This window comes from Xyrauchen texanus, chromosome 37 (genome assembly GCF_025860055.1).
Source record: "Xyrauchen texanus isolate HMW12.3.18 chromosome 37, RBS_HiC_50CHRs, whole genome shotgun sequence".
NCBI lineage: Eukaryota > Metazoa > Chordata > Actinopteri > Cypriniformes > Catostomidae > Xyrauchen > Xyrauchen texanus.
The window spans coordinates 23,068,020-23,084,484 of NC_068312.1; the positions used below are offsets into that span (position 1 = coordinate 23,068,020).

General features: G+C 38.3%; 1 protein-coding gene across 2 annotated transcripts; it reads right to left on the reverse strand.

Annotated features, from left to right (window-relative positions):
• Positions 1 to 1,916: 1,916 nt before the first annotated feature.
• LOC127630778 (inosine-5'-monophosphate dehydrogenase 2-like) lies at positions 1,917 to 15,235 on the reverse strand. 2 transcript variants are annotated; one of them, XM_052108546.1, is made up of 15 exons: positions 14,996 to 15,235; positions 13,589 to 13,637; positions 13,289 to 13,390; positions 12,988 to 13,062; positions 12,203 to 12,409; positions 12,027 to 12,114; positions 11,083 to 11,282; positions 10,573 to 10,663; positions 10,396 to 10,491; positions 8,354 to 8,425; positions 6,677 to 6,820; positions 4,766 to 4,910; positions 3,656 to 3,799; positions 3,253 to 3,336; positions 1,917 to 2,927 (listed from the first exon to the last, which is right to left on the reverse strand). In XM_052108546.1, the coding sequence occupies exons 1-15, from the start codon at positions 15,091 to 15,093 to the stop codon at positions 2,906 to 2,908; spliced, it is 1,617 nt and encodes a 538-aa protein (XP_051964506.1). In that variant the 5' UTR covers positions 15,094 to 15,235; the 3' UTR covers positions 1,917 to 2,905. The 2 variants fall into 2 exon arrangements, with proteins under 2 accessions (XP_051964506.1, XP_051964507.1); XM_052108547.1 differs by lacking the exon at positions 8,354 to 8,425.
• Between the last annotated feature and the right edge of the window lie 1,230 nt (positions 15,236 to 16,465).

Consider the following 16,465-nt stretch of genomic DNA (forward strand, 5'->3'; position numbering starts at 1 on the left):
ACTTGTTTAATTATCTTGCTTCATCTGTAGGCTTGTGTCTTGAAAAACCTGTTCCCTATCAGAAAAGAGTGGGCAGAGAAAGGGAGGGAGAGAGACAGAAGAGGGGTTATACAAGGTAAATGGAGACAAGATGAACATGAGATTAACTGGATAATATAAAAACATGAAGTCAGATGAAAGGAGGAACTAGCCAGAAATATGTAGCTTCATTTTTTTTTGATGCCACATAACAGATATCATGTTAATGACTCATTTTGATTATCTCTTCTTTCTCTTTCCATTTGAAATGTGAAGATTTCCTCGTTCTAAGACCCATTGAAATGAGTGAGGAAAATATGGACAGAACAAGAGAAAGAAAATCTGCAATTAAGGAACATTTGTATGATTATCTTACTTTCCATTTAAGTGCAATCACCTGACAGAAGACAATTAAGCAAATTAAAGAAATAGAATGTACAGAGGAAGGCAAAAAGAGATAAAGGTGTGAAAAGTTTAAAGAAAGCAATGTCACTGTGAAACAACAAGAGAGAACAGCTTTAAAATGACAGAAAAAGTGTAAGTCACACACAATGAAGGAGATGTGACAAATTCTGCATGAGCAATCCTACTTTACCTGCTCCTGTCATTGTTTCATCTCTTTCTTACAATCTCTCTTTCTCTCTCTGCTCCCTGGCTTCTGTGAGTTTGTGAGTTTGTGTCAAAGAGTGTTTGCGTATTTATGCCTCCTGACTTCCTCCTCAGATATCTGAGCAGCATTTTCACTTTCACTTCTTCACTGGGCAGCCCACAGCCCTCCCTCCCCCTCTCTTCTGATGTCTTTTCCATCTCATAGTGACCCGTTTCTTTCTTTTAATAAATTTATTTGTTATTGCAATCTATGGTATTGTGACACAATTCACTGTAGGTATGTATGTTGAACATAAAGGTGTATTTAAGTCCCCAGTACAAGGTATGACCTAGAATGTTTCATTTCAACATATTACAATTTTAGTAGGTTTTTAAAAAAATAAAGACTATTTACAATGTTAAACACTGCTGTGCACCTTAAAGTCAAGTTTTAAATATCTGAAATCAATTTAATTTATTGCACTTGTGTCATTTCCTCATATCTCCAGAGCTGCATTTCGAACATCCATGATAGAAATAAGAGCTAAACCATTTCAAAAATATTTTAAAAATGTTCTTCCGTTATATTTAGTTTTTATTACATTCTCTAACTAACATGTGTTTATGTGTGGTAAATGTGTCATTTTGACACTGATCAAGGAGATTTTTTATGTCTCTTGACATGATGTCTACCCTGTTATGTAAATTTTCAATGACCTTTGAAGATCTATGTAAAGAAGCATCAGCTTTTCAACAAAATCACATTCGAGATATCTGAAGTGTGGAATTCTTTTGTTTCATTTATGTTTACCTTTATTTTGTGATTGTTAAGTCATATGTGGTCAAGCATAACATGTCCACTTTGTTATCGGAAGAGTTAGGGAAAATCAATGTAATTTTACAGTAAAATGACAATACATTTAATATTTTATAAAAATTAAATTAATATCATTATTAGTTTACAAGTATGTTAGCTGTCATATGCTATCACCATGTCATTCACAGAACATGTAGTTGCTAATTTTACTTATTGAATATCCACCCTGAACCTGCTTGACTTTTAGCCTTAAATGATAAAACAAAAAGATAATTTCAGTATAAAAGTGTTACATTTTTAAAATGTTTTGAACCTGAAAAGGCCCCATATTGTAGCAATATTGAACAAAATAAAACATTTTTTTAAAATAGTATTTATTTTAAGAGAAATATAGCACAAATACTTTCCAAATAAGTAAAAAAAATATATATAAATTTCTTATAACTTTTTTTTAAACTCAGAAAACACTTGACAGCAGCAGCCTACATGAAAGACAATACTGTTTCCCACATTAATACATCTTTGTCTGTCATGTAATTTTTTTGCTGTGTATACAAGCGTTAAGAGATCTGGGCCCAGCTGGGCTGAGCTCACTAACGGGTCAATATCAGATTTCATTGATCAGGAGCCACCTGGAGCTCTCAACCCAACCTGTCCAGGTGCAGGCCCATTAGTGAGCACGTGTGAACGCTTGTTTGGAAAGTCCGAAGGTTTTGGAGGTGAAGGCTGGTTCCCTTGAGACATGCTTGAAAATGAGGAATAGCGTACCAGTGTCTCTTCAACAAATGGCCATCTACTCACACACCCACAGACTCAGGCTTTGAAAATCTATTTATTATTATTAATAAAAACAAACACATTCAAGTAATTAAAACATGTTCTAAATTATATCAAGATAACAGATATATGAAGGCACTTAAATGCACACACCAAACCTGAACTGTCAGTTCTCTTTTATAACACATTGAACAGAAATCCCATAAAAAAATAACACTTCCTGTTTCGCACAGATCATGAACTACACTGAGCCATCCAGTCTTTCTTAATATACTGAAAGTTTTGATTGTTTTTATTGCTTAAAATGATGCAGGTATATGTTTGATGGCATTTTCTTTTAACAAACAGACTCCGTGTAATATCACTGTCAATTTCTTTTTAAATTTGTAAAAAAAAATTTGTGTCAAATCTCAAATAAAAACAGAACTTTTTTTTTTTTTTTACAACTTAAGGCATCTGATACAAACAACAGACAGCACGTGCTCCCCACAACCACACAAATTAATGCAATGCGCACATTCACGCACACTGGCATATGCACATGGACATTTACAAGTGGTTTCTCTCCTCACTAAGTGGGAAGGCGGCTGGGAAGACAAAAGAAAGAGGAAGCTTAGGTTCTCAATTGTGGCTGTCCATATGTGCGAAAGCATAAGTAGAAGTACATAAACAGAAGAGTATGTACTGGCATATGTAGTTTCTTCATTAAAACAGACGCTTCTCATAGCTGAAAGAACAAAAACATTATAAATGAAAGTATTTAATTTTAAAAACTTAAAGGGTGTGAATTTCTTCCATGGAAAACAAAAGGATATGTTTGGCAGAATGGAAAAAAATGCCAAAAAGTTAGAGGTGACCGAGGATGTCAATCCCTTACATTCTGACATATATCCTTTCATGTTCAACAATGTAAAAGAGAAAGTCATGCAGGTTTGGAACAACATGAGGGTGAGTAAATGAATTTTCATTGTTGGGTGAACAATCCCTTTAAAATTTAAATGTGCATTATCTTGACACTAAATGTATATGACTGTGTATGCAAGTTTAATTACCTGTGTAGGCTGTGCACTCCACCCTCCATCTGAGCTGACATGGTTCTTTTTTCAAACCTCAGTTCCCCAGAATACATCATTGCCCTGAGAGCAAGATGGTGATGGAACATGAAAGAGAGAAATTAAAATAGTCTCTCATGAACTCTGTTATTGGAAAAACATGCAAGTATATTTGGGTTTGTGTCTGTTTCAGCAATGCATTATTGGGTTAAAGGTGCAGTGTTTAATTTCTGCACCACATGTGGCACCAAACAGAACTGCAAAAATATGATAGTTTCCAAAAAACATCATATTTTGGAAACAACTTATTTTGCAATGCCATTTGGTGCCGCTGAAATGACACACTTCACCTTTAAATGTGCACAATTGCAGGTATGTGAGTAAATAGCATGTTTGCGTGTACCTCAACTGAGTGAGGCTCTTTGCACCGATGTCTTGGCAGGAATGCTGTATTCCAGCATGGAGATATGAAACAAACTTTTGGATGGAGCCTTTATCCTGAACTGCCCCTGAAACCCCCTGAGCTACTTTAATCTTATCACTCTCACTGGAAGAGATAGAGAGCAAGGGAGAAATGGAGGGAGAGGATGAGAGGGTTGAGAGAACACGGTTTAAATGTACACCTTTGCTCCTAAAATTAGCACTTCACTGAGAGATGTTATGTAATTAAAATTATTTTACTGCTTCATATTGTGGGAATTATAATTGCATCAGCTTAAACAAGTGTACAGTTATTTGTATGTAACAAAGCCATTTTAAAGGAATAGTTCATCCAAAAATGAAAATTCTCTCATAATTTACTCACATGCCATCCCATATATGTATGACTTTCTTCAGCAGAACACAAATTAAATTTTCTAGAAGAATATCTCAGCTCTGTAGGTCCATCAATGCAAGTAAATGGTGGCCAAAAACTTGAAGCCCCAAAAAGCATATAAAGGCAGCAAAAAAGTAATCCCTACAACTGTAAGTAATCCCTACAACTACAAAGTAATCCCTACAAATCCCTGTGGATGAGAAAAAACAGATCAATACTTCAGTCCTTTTTTTACTATAAATTCTCCTCCCTGTTCAGTAGGTGGTGATATGCACGAAGAATGCGAATTGCCAAAAACAAAAGAAGATGAATGTGAAAGTGGATTTACAGTAAAAAAAAGGACTTAAATATTGATGTTTCTCACCCACACCTATACCACTGGAGTTATATGGATTACTTTTATATGCTAATATGCCTTTTGAACCTTTAAAGTTCTGGCCACCACCACTTGCATTGAACACTTGCTACAGAGCTGAGATATCTTTTTAAAAGTTTTTGTTTGTGTTCAGGAGAAGAAAGTAAGTCATAAACATCTAGAATGTCACGTGAGTGAGTAAATGAGATCATTTTCATTTTTGGGTGAAATATCCCTTTAAGAGGAAATCAGAACCTGTAATTAGTGGCTGAACTGCAGCAGGAATTAACAGCAATTATTGTACAGTATTGTACGTGGGAAAGAGTATTTGTGTGTAATACCTAAAGTATCGGTTTTGTGAGCCCAGGTTCTTATCCATGGCATCAAGAGAGCCCATCCCTCTGTACTTCTTCAGACGGATCCCATCAGAGAAGAAATATTCACCAGGAGCTTCAGAGGTGGCGGCTAGCAATGACCCCATCATTACTGAGAGAGAGCGATCAAAAGCGTAAGAGAATTTAACTTCAACTTCAAATTTAAATCCTATAGCATTATTCTTAAATATATTAAAATACTTAATTAAAAATATTAATGTATATAAAATGTATTTTCAATTATAGAAAAAAAAAACAATTGCATGATTATATTAAACAAATATTTTGAAAAACATATTGTGATCTACTGAATGTGGGTGACTTAATTGATATACTTTGGAGAAGTTGATATGTCCTGTGGTTTCATGTGCTATTTTAAACAATATTTTGTTAATTAATTCCAATGATCAGCCATTAAAACATTGACAGGTGAAGTGTATAAAATGTATTATCTTGTTACAATGGCACCTGTCAATGGGTGGGATATATTAGGCAGCAAGTGAACGGTCAGTTCTTGAATTTCATGTGTTGGAAGCAGGAAAAATGGGTAAAGGTAAGGATTTGAGCGACTTTGACAAGGGCCTAATTGTGATGGCTATATGACTTGGTCAGAGCATTTCCAAAATGGAAGATCTTGTGGGGTGTTCCTGATACACAGTGGTTAGTACCTACCAAAAGTGGTTCAAGGAAGGACAATCGGTGAACCGGCGACATGATCATGGGCACCCAAGGCTCACTGATGCACCTGGTGAGCGAAGGCTAGCCCGTCTGGTCCGATCCCACAGAAGACTTACTGTAGCACAAATTGCTAAAAACGTAATGCTGGCCATGATAGAAAGGTGTCAGAACACACAGTGCATCGCAGCTTACTGCGTAGCCGAAGACTGGTCAGAGTGCCCATGCTAACCACCTTCCACCTCCGAAAGCGCCTACAATGTGCACGTGAACGTCAGAACTGGACCATGGAGCAATGTAAGAAGGTGGCCTGGTCTGATGAATCACATTTTCTTTTAGATCATGTGGATGGCCGGGTGCGTGTGTATCGGTTACCTGGGGAAGAGATGGCAGCAGGATGCACTATGGGAAGAAGGCAGGACGGCGGAGGCCGTGTGATGCTCTGGGCAATGTTCTGTTGGGAAACCTTTGGGCCTTGGCATTCAGCGGATGTTACTTTGACACGTACCACCTACCTAAAGATTGTTGCAGACCACATACACACCTTCAAGGCAACAGTATTGCCTGTTGGCAGTGGCCTCTTTCAGAAGGATAATATGTTCTGCTATAATGCAACAATTGTTCAGGAATGGTTTGAGAAACATGACAGAGTTCAAGGTGTTGACTTGGCCTCCAAATATTTCCCAGATCTCAATCCGACTGAGTATCTCTGGGACGTGCTGGACCAAGATGTCTGATCCATGGAGGCCCCACCTTGCAAATTACAGGACTGCTAATGTCTTGGTGCCAGATACCACAAAACACCTTCAGAGGTCATGTGGAGTCCATGCCTCAACGGGTCAGATCATTTTGGCAGCACGAGGGGGACCTACACGATATTAGGCAGGTGGTTTTAATGTTGTGGCTGATCGGTGTAATTATTATACATGCTAATGGTGGTGGTTGAGGAGATTCCCCCTATACTATGTAAAGCGCTTTGAGTGCCTAGAAAAGCGCTATATAAATGTAAATTGTTGTTGTTGTTACATGCTGTTTTCATGACCTCAAATAAATTGAGACAAGAAGGAATATTTCTACTTCTACATTTTTTTTTTTTAAATGTACTGTGAAACAAGTTGATTTAAAAAAATAAATGATTTTTGATGTGGATAAAAAAAACGACATATGTTATGCATAAACTACGCATATGCATGCGTGTCTCACCTGTAGATGCCCCTAAAGCAAGAGCTTTAGCAATGTGACCAACTGTCTGAATTCCCCCATCAGCAATCACAGGCACTCCAAACCGGCGAGCATATTCAGATACCTTATACACAGCTGTAGCCTGAGGCCTCCCACATGCCAGCACTGTGTGAAGAGAGAGAGATTTGTAATTAATTTCAACTTAATTTCAAATTACCATAACAAATTTAGTATCTGGCTTGTTTACTCTTGTATATCTAGAAAATGTGTAAGTGTGTAACTGTTTCCAGTGGCATTGAAGTCAAATGAAAACTAAGCTGTGAGGGATAGAAATACAGTCTGTTCAGTGGCTTTTACCATTGTATACATTGGTGGTGTCAAATTGTCAATCTTTTACAGCGCAACATTTAAAATATAATTCCAAATCATAAAACAAAAAAGACAAGGGGACAAACAAAACATGGGATGTGGAAAGCAGTTCTGACAGGAATTTAAACTGTACATCTGTACTGTACATCTATACTGCAGCCTCGTTTTCATTCATGTAAAATTAAATATACCGCCTACCCAGACTAAGGTCTATTCATAAACAAAACCTCACTCTTCACTACATGTGCACACGTGAATGACTATAGGCATATTCTTTATGCATGCAGTCATGTGACTTCAGTAAGTGGCAATCAATGAACATTACGGAGACTGTGGATTACATTTGGATTGAACAGGATTGAAAAGTGTGACCAAAGCAAAATTAATGAAAAAGATATCCATATGACACCGCTTCTTTGAACCTCAACAAGTTCAAAAGACAAATAGTTTGCTGTATATGAAAAGTGTGAATTTTTAAATGCAAAAATGCTAATTTCTTTCAACCATGAAATGGAGAGGGGATAAAGGGGTGTCATCTGCAAACCCTCTTTAAGTCTGTGTTTCATGACAAACAACAAGAATATCTGAGAGCCTGGATGGACAGGACAAAACCCGAGAAAAATTAGGTGAGCTGTTCTCTAAATCTTTTTCTCCACTCCTACCTGTACGTGCAACCTAACAGAAGCCTGGTTTCTATAGTAGCACAACAAAACAGAAAACCAGCTCATGTTATAAATGCTCACACACGCACACATGCACGCACACATGCACACCTTTCCTACCCACAAAACCTTAAAAAATTTGTAATTGCTAAGTATTTATCCATCCTAATTATTGATTGAAATAACGCAAAATAAAAGATTGGTAAACTGCAATTGGAAAAGTAAACACTTTTTAAGATCATCCAGGTTTTGTCTGACTACAACAAGGCATTACCAGTGTTAAAGTGTGTCTCTGTTAATATTCATTTCTCTCCATTTTATTTAGTCGCCCAGGTTTTATGTGGCCTTTTGTAGTTTTATTTTTAGAAACCGAGTACACAGAAAATGATAAGCAGAAGTGAGGAGAACTACACTTTGTAGGGGCCAATGTATAAGCTAGTGCACTTACGTAAGTAAGGGATTCTGGGTAACAGACTTAGATCAAAGGAATTGACAAACCCAATTACTGACAGGTTAGTCAGACAATGACAAACATCCAAAACCCATGACTACTTCTAATGATGCAGAACCATTAACCAATCAATGCAGCAGGCTGTGGGAAGGGGCAGGCAGAGTAAAAAAGTGAGCCAATGGGATGTCTGTATGGGGATCAGGGGGAGGGACTTACTGGAGTATCCCGTAACAGAAGTTGGGGTTTTGGGGCTGTGGAGCTTTAAACCAGGAGGAATACTGAGAGGTGCTAGAGAGAAATCATTTTAGAAAGGAAGATAGAGGACACTGAGAAAGAGGCGACTGATGCAAATGACTTGTGAGACAAGCAGACTAGAGGTAGAAAAAGAAGAAAAAAAGATAAATAAAAAGAGAGGAAAAGTGAGAAATAAAAGCGCAAGAGGTGGCTTCAATTCTATACCTCCATCATACAGTGACATAGAATAGGACTTATTACCGGAGAACAACACAAAAAGCATGTGGACAGATGCACATGCATAGGCTATATATCCTTAAAGGTGATGTGTGTAACTTTTTGGATGTAAAAAATTATCCAATCCTAGCTAAATATGCAGAGATAAGTAAGCCATTCATAGGTTGAATTTAATTTTAAACACTGTGGCACTTTCAAAACAATGCTCTTTGTTTTTAAGGGTGTTTTCACACTTGAGTCCTCTTTAAAAGAAACAAAACTCAGAACCCTTTAAGTGGACTGAGTAAAAAAGGACCAGTTCTCTTTGCATTCACACTGTCTGTCGTTTGTGGAACCCAGCCCACTTTAAAACTATAATATTGATTATAATTATTAGGGTAATATTCAATGTTTAGAGTACAATTAGCACTACATATTTACTTATGAGATTATTTAAATGTGTTTAATGCTCTTAAAAAGAATAAACAGCAAAAGTACAGGTGTCTGTGTTCAATAAAACTTATTTTATTGATCTTTGGCATTGAGATTATGTAATATTTTCATTTATACAATAAAAGAGTAATGTTGAAGAATGGAATAAACTGTATTTTTATATTAAAATACTGTATTTAGAGGCTAAATTGAATTTAATCACAGTAGATCAGTAATATTAACAACAAACAATAAGATGGATCACAATATTTAATCTACTGGCAGCCTCAGGTAATTTCAACTCATAGAAAACAATTCTAATATATTCCCAAAATAATTTATTTTCTACCCAATTTCAGTTGCCTTTCCGTCTGAGACAGACAATCCACGCATCTTATAACGTGGCTTGTTGAGCGCGTTACCGCAGAGACCTAGCGCACATGGAGGCTTCACGCTATTCTCCGTGGCGTCCACGCACAACTCACCACGCGCCCCACTGAGAGCAAGAACAACATTATAGCGACCACGAGGAGCTTAACCCAAAGTGACCATACTCACCCTAGCAACCAGGCCAATTGGTTGCTTAGGAAGCCTGACTGTAGTCACTCAGCGTGCCCTGGATTTGAACTTGCGACTCCAGGGGTGGTAGTCAGTGTCTTAAATTTCTGAGCTACCCAGGCCCCCCTCCAGTCATAATTTCTTAACTGTCATGCAGCTTTCCAGATCATCCTGTTAAATCATCGAATCTTTATTTGTACAGAACTTTATTTGTTTTGCTTTAAAGGGGTCGGAGATTGTTTGGAGTGTTCACATATGGGTCAAGAATCCCATGAACTGTGATCAGACCCCTGAAATGAACAAAGTGTGAAAACACCCTTTGCCCAACACAGCAACATTGACTTAACCAATGGCATGAGTTGGAGGGCAGGACCATCTGTCCAACCAATAGCAGATTGGGTGAGTGATTAGGAAACCTATTTAAAATATAACTATTTTTGCAATTCCATTTGGTGATGCTAGTGGCACAGAAAATACACACTTCACCTTTACTTAAAACCATGGAATATTACTTACACCACACAAACAAACAAAAAGAAAGAAAACAACATTTTTCTCCACGGGTGCTAAAACCCCAGAAAAAAAATCTAGAAATGAGAAAAGGGTGAGTGTAGACTGTTCACCAATAAATCTGCACAGTGGCTTAACAGACCAAAACAACTGAAGGGATTTTAAGAAATGACTATATTTTTTCACTGCTCTAAACATGCAAAAGAGGACCAGGGGATGCACTGGACATTCTGTGTTTGCCTTTAGAGGTATTGGATATGGAAACACAGACTGTGATTGGAAGCCAGGCACAGGATTGGTAGACTAACCTTCTTGTGTGATGCAGATGGAGCCGCTTCCCATTCCCACTCTCAGAGCATCCACTCCTGCATCAATCAAATTCTTCGCCTGGGCCGCAGTCACCACTGTGACAGAGTTAACCCAGCGTGTTAATTGTGTATTTGTAAGTGTGAATTTGTTAGATTTTGTGCATGTTTAAAACTAACCATTGCCACCGATGACCTGTAGGCTGGGATATTTCTCCTTTATGTGCTTAATCATATTAATCTGAAAGATGGAATTTCCTTGGGAAGAGTCCTAAAATCAGGAAAGACAAAATGATTATCAAACTGGCATTAAATAAGGAATAATGTACAGTTAACTGGTCATTAAGGCAAAATATAGCGAGAGGGTCATCACCATAAAAGGTTTTATGTTGTGATAATTTTGTTGTTTATTCAGCGCCTTGTGCATTTTTTAGATGACAGGTCAAGTTAAAAATTTGTCTCGAGACATCTGTGTTCTGTTAAAATTGTATATGCTGCGCTGCATCTAACCTTTAATAGCAAGAATGCAATAGGTCTGAAGTAATTGTCATTGCTTAAAGTACCGCCATTCCCTATACATATACCACGCAGTCGGTGTAGGGCACCAACTCCCTAGAGGGGCACAATCTTACCGGAACACAGACCCAATTTCATTGATTCACTGGAGACACAGGTGGCACACACACTCACCAGGACGACCACGTCCACACCAGCCTGCACCAGCAGATCAAGTCTATATTTGTCATCATTGTGTGTTCCAATGGCAGCACCACAAAGAAGCTGTTTCCGGGAGTCTTTTGAGGCCAGTGGGAAATCTCTGTTCTTCTTCAGATCTGTCCGGGCGATGATGGCCACCAAACAGCCCTCTTCATTTACAATGGGAAGCTTGCCTATACATGGTAAATATTGAGTGTGAGAATGTCCTGTGGGAAGATTAGCATTTAAAGGAATATTCCGAGTTCAGTTCAAGTTAAACTCAATCGACAGTATTTGTGGCATAATACTGATTACCACTAAAATGAATTTTGACTTGTCCCTTGTTTTCTATAAAAAAAAAATTGAATCTGGGGTTTACAGTGAGGCACTTACAATGGAAGTGAATGGGGGCCAATTTTTTAACATTACAATACTCACCGTTTCAAAAATGTAGCTACAAAACAAACGATATGCGTGTAAACATGATTTTAGTGTGATAAAATCAATTACTAATATTTTCTGTGTAAAAAGACAATTTTACAACTTCATTGCCATGACGATGTAATGTCAACAAACCATAAAACCCTAAAATTACAATTTAAAAAACTTTACAGCTCAAATTATAAATTAGTTTTAACAGAAGAATGAAAGTGCTTATAAAATAAGCTGCACGTTTCACTTTAAACCCTTCAAAGATTGGCCACATTCACTTCCATTGTAAGTGCCTCACTTTAATTTTTGCTTTTTTTTAAAGAGGGGCGAATTTTTGTGGTAATCAACACTATGCCACAAATGCTGTCGATTGAGCATATCTGTTTTGAACCCAGAATATTCCTTCAAATACACTTTTACAGTATGCAACAGTCTATTTGGGTAATGAATGGATAACCTTCTTGCTAAGGTGCTTGTGTTTTAATTGGTTGGTAAATCTATCACACCTTTTTTGCTCCTCTGAAGGATTTCATTGGCCTCTTTCAGTGTCACTCCTGCTGGAGCTACAACAAGGTCCTCCCTCTTAGTCATCACCTATGAGAAAGAGAGAGAATGATATAAAATGAAGGCTCAGAACGGAGTTCAGTTATTAGACAAGCAATTCGTTCTATGCCCCACCCACCTCACTGAGTGGCAGGTCATGCTCCGACTCTTTCAGGAAGTCGATATCTCGTGATGAAATGATGCCGACCAGACATCCGCCCATCTGTCCGTTGTCTGTGATCGGAATTCCACAGAATCCATGACGAGCTTTAGCCTGAAAGACGTCCCTTACCTGCTCGTTTGGACTCATAACCACTGGATCCGTAATGAAACCTTGTTCATACCTCTAAGAAAGGGCGGGTCAAGGTGTGGAGTAAGAGGAAGGACAGTTCTATTAGGCCTTTCTAGTGGGAGTCACCTAAGCATATTACAAAGCAGCACTGAAAGTGAAGGCACAGAGGAGAGATTGAAATAGGAGGAAACGGATATAGCAGGTGAGGGCTTCTCGTTGAGAGGGAATGTGGCAGGGCAGAGGGCGGGGCCGGGTGGTGATTCTACACACCTGGTCCCTTATCGGCGAGAACCGGCTTGAAAAAATAAATAATAGTTTAATGAGAAACTTAAACAAGACACATGCCAGACATGACTGTAAATGATCTCTTTCTCCCGCAGCATCTTCCGCAGTCTGCCTTTATCCCTCTCGGAGGCTTGATTAGCCTAATAAGGGACCAGATGTGTAGAATCACCACCCGGCCCGCCCTCCGCCCTCCGCCCTCCGCCCTGCCACAGGAACATACAGCACACATTGCTGCTACAGGGGCATGGGTCAGAGGAAAACAGATCAGATTGAATGGAAAAAAAGAAAACTGGTAAAAAATGAGAAACAGAAAATTCAGAGTCATGGATAGATGTGAAGAGACTCACCTTGACCTTACGAACTTCATTGGCTTGGAACTCTGGAGTGCAGTTATGATGAATAAAGCCAATTCCACCAGTCAGCTATGACAAGACAAGACAATACACACACTTTAGAAGAGGTTCACTAATTGTAAATATAAGGCTACGTGAGACAGTTTAAGGATGTAGCACATGTTTGCATATGAACTATTAGTTCAGTTTCAGTTATGATGGTGTTTGCATAATATGGACACTTTTATGGACACTGTCTTTATACAGTATATTAAAGTGTGTGAAAGTAAGAGCACGTTCAAATGTGTTTCTTTACCGCCATAGCGATGGCCATTCCAGACTCTGTGACTGTGTCCATGGGTGACGAAACAAGAGGAGTTTTCATTGTGATCCGTTTGGTCAAGGCTGATGTTAAGACCTGCAGGGAGAGCCAGTCAAATTAACCCACTGAAGCCAAACCATACAATCCATGCATGCATAAATCCCTCTTTATCATATCTTCATTCTAGCTGTCTAATTTCCTTATTTTCAGTAAATTTGAGAGGAGAATGACTTCACAAAGGCCGTGGAGTGCTAGCATTGCTTCCTTTAAAATAAAGGAGAGTATTTCACTTACCACCTGGTCAGCTGTGAAGTCAATGTATCCTGGCAGAATCAGGAAATCACTGAAAGAGAGAGAACGGGAATAGATGAAGGGAATATCTTACATAAAGCTGCTTCAAGTAATCTTTTGAATTAACACATAAATATGTACGCAAAATCTGAAAAATGACACTTGGCTCTGTAAACAAAAAAATAACAAACAAAAACAAGACTCTTTCAATGACCAGCACATATTAGCCAATCAGAAATCTTGAAAGACTGCAATCTGCCAATGGCATGAGATTGGGGTGGGGGTACTTTTTCTCCGACCAATGTAAAACGATAATAGTGTTTTGGAAAACCTATTCGAAACAGTAATTATATTTACAATTTCATTCGGTACAGCTAGTGGCGCAGAAACCGCTTTCGGCACCACATGTACACGCTCACTCTTACCTCGTTCACCGACTGAAACAATCTAAAACATGCCAAACACGCCACTTGGTTCTGTTCCAAACTCAGCCTCCTTATCTATGACACATTATGTCACATATCTTGCCGTTTCAGTATTTTAAAAAACGCCCTGTTTTTTCGTAATGATAAACAGGAGTATGTCAGTCTCATGTCCGATGTAAACAAAGTTCCATAGAGTACCATACTTGTGTTGGGGACAAAACAGAGTATTTCTGGAACACACTGAACACTCCCCAGCATGTGAAACTGCAAAGTTCAGCTCGCACTTGCCGCAGATTAGTTCTCACTCTGGGATTTTATTAGTTTAATATGGCACCAGAGAATTAAGGAGAAATTAAGGACACAACATGGCGTACACTAACAATATTGCTTGACAAAGCTCCTCTTATTTATAGTTCATTTGGGAGGCCTTGTAGGGGAGACAGCGCTTAGCTTTAGTACATGAAAAGCAGTTTGGGATGTCATTGGTTAAAATAGACTGAACACTTTGCTCTGTTGCCTCTACTCTCAACTTGGTAAAAAATCGAATTCATTGAATTGCAGCATGTGATCGAAGGTCTGATTAATTTACTGTTCATCAGCCAGTCCAACATGTATTTCCAATCTGAAATAACCTTTTAAATCCAAAAGCATATTGAAATGATTTCAAAGTAAATATTTAAAGACCATGATATTGACATATAATATTGATCTTGATCTTGTATTTGTGAGGTACCAACTCAAGTGAACCGTCCCGAATTGCAACAGCTCACAGCGTGCTGTCACACATATCCATGCTGGATGCTGTCTGGAAATTAAACCAGAAAAACGCAGACCAACAACGACACCTACATGCCAACTCATGTTAGTTTGCCAGATTATTGTTGGCTAAAAAGGTGTGCACTGCTGTAAAATGTTTAATAAATAGCGAAGCAATTAAGAAGGTACAATGGCAGATAAGATTCACACACAGCACCATCTCATTTACTTGTAAGTGAGGCCGTCTCTGCAGTTAAAGAGTTGCTGTCCCGTTAGACCGTCGTCAGGCACGTAGCCCGTATGTCCACTGATTAAATAGTCAGCCATTGTACGTTAAAAAGTTCAAAGTGTCCCTGAAGGAAATGCAGCTCAAGACAGCAGCCTGTGCTCACACAGTGCGGTAAGTTCAATTCGCCTCAGAGCTTCAGTCCGGTGTTACGGATCAACTTGGTGTCATGTTAACTGAGGATGTGCGCGTGCATGTGAATAATTTTACTTGCCTTTTCAGCAGATTCGTTCAATGTGAATTGCCAAAGATTAAAGAAAAGACGTTTTGCACATTATAAAAAATGTTGGTATCATTACTAAACAGATTTGTTTTATCGATGTCTGTTCTAAATAATTAGGCACAGTTTAAGAGCGATTTTAAGGGTTTCACATGGTAACATCTGGTGTCCCATGTTAACGTGGGACATTGGTTTGAATGCGAACTGGTGATTCCACTTGTCAAGAGCTGTACATCGCAAGTGGAATTATTTTATATACAACACTATAATGGCTTAATTAACCATGATAGTTTGTGTAACTTTCTCCTACCATTGAAAATTACAAAGTTAGGCTATATATTAATAAGAGCTAATATGCCTGTTCATTGGTAAATCACCCTAATTTGACACTCAGCAGCCTGGGTTTAAATCCTGGCACATCAAGTGCAATTGTATATTTGCTGCAGGCTATGATGTCCTTTAAATAGGTATCTTGAGAATTATTTTGTAAAACACAGACACAATTTATTATATAGTTTTCAAAATTTCAACCGAAACTCACAGCCAGTAATCACAGTATAACCTACTGAATTGTCTGAAAGTGATTGATTTACTATTAGAAATACGCTAGTTTACAGGCTTTTTAAAAAAATTTAATTGTCAAACAATGTATTTAAGGTAAGATCTTAAGATTTGGCCAAACAAACGAAATCATTGTTTCTGAAGAACTTTCAGTGTTTGTGTGCGTGTGTCTCACGTACACACGGATTTTGGAAGTGCACACAGAATATTACAGTGAGAGACAGAATATAAAACAAGGTAAGAGTATAAATAGACATATAACAGAATGGCGTATGTACACGTGCAAGTGGTAATGTATGTGCAAGGTAGGGGTATGTACAGATATTGAATGAAATATGTGGGAGGATTTCTCCTGAAATCCACAATCATCTCCACTGATTTGAGCGTGTTCATCTGCAAACTTCAGAAGCTTGACAGTGGGGTATTTTGCAATGCAGTCATTCGTGTACAGGGAGAAGAGCAGTGGAGAGAGAGAGAGAGAGAGAGAGAGAGAGAGAGAGAGAGAGAGAGAGAGAGAGAGAGAGAATGCATCCCTGAGGCGCACCAGTGTTAATAGTGAGGGTCCTGGATGCGAGTTTCCCCAGTCTCACAAGCTGCTGCCTATCTGTCAGAAAGCTGGTGATCCATTGACA

Coding starts and splice junctions, on each gene's coding strand:
- LOC127630778 (XM_052108546.1), bottom strand. CDS start 15,093: ATGGCTGACTATTTAATCAGTGGACATACGGGCTACGTGCCTGACGAC. Junction 10,492..10,572: donor ACAGGTCATCGGTGGCAATG/GTTAGTTTTAAA, acceptor ACTCTGTCACAG/TGGTGACTGCGGCCCAGGCG. Junction 3,337..3,655: donor AAGAGCCTCACTCAGTTGAG/GTACACGCAAAC, acceptor TCTTGCTCTCAG/GGCAATGATGTATTCTGGGG.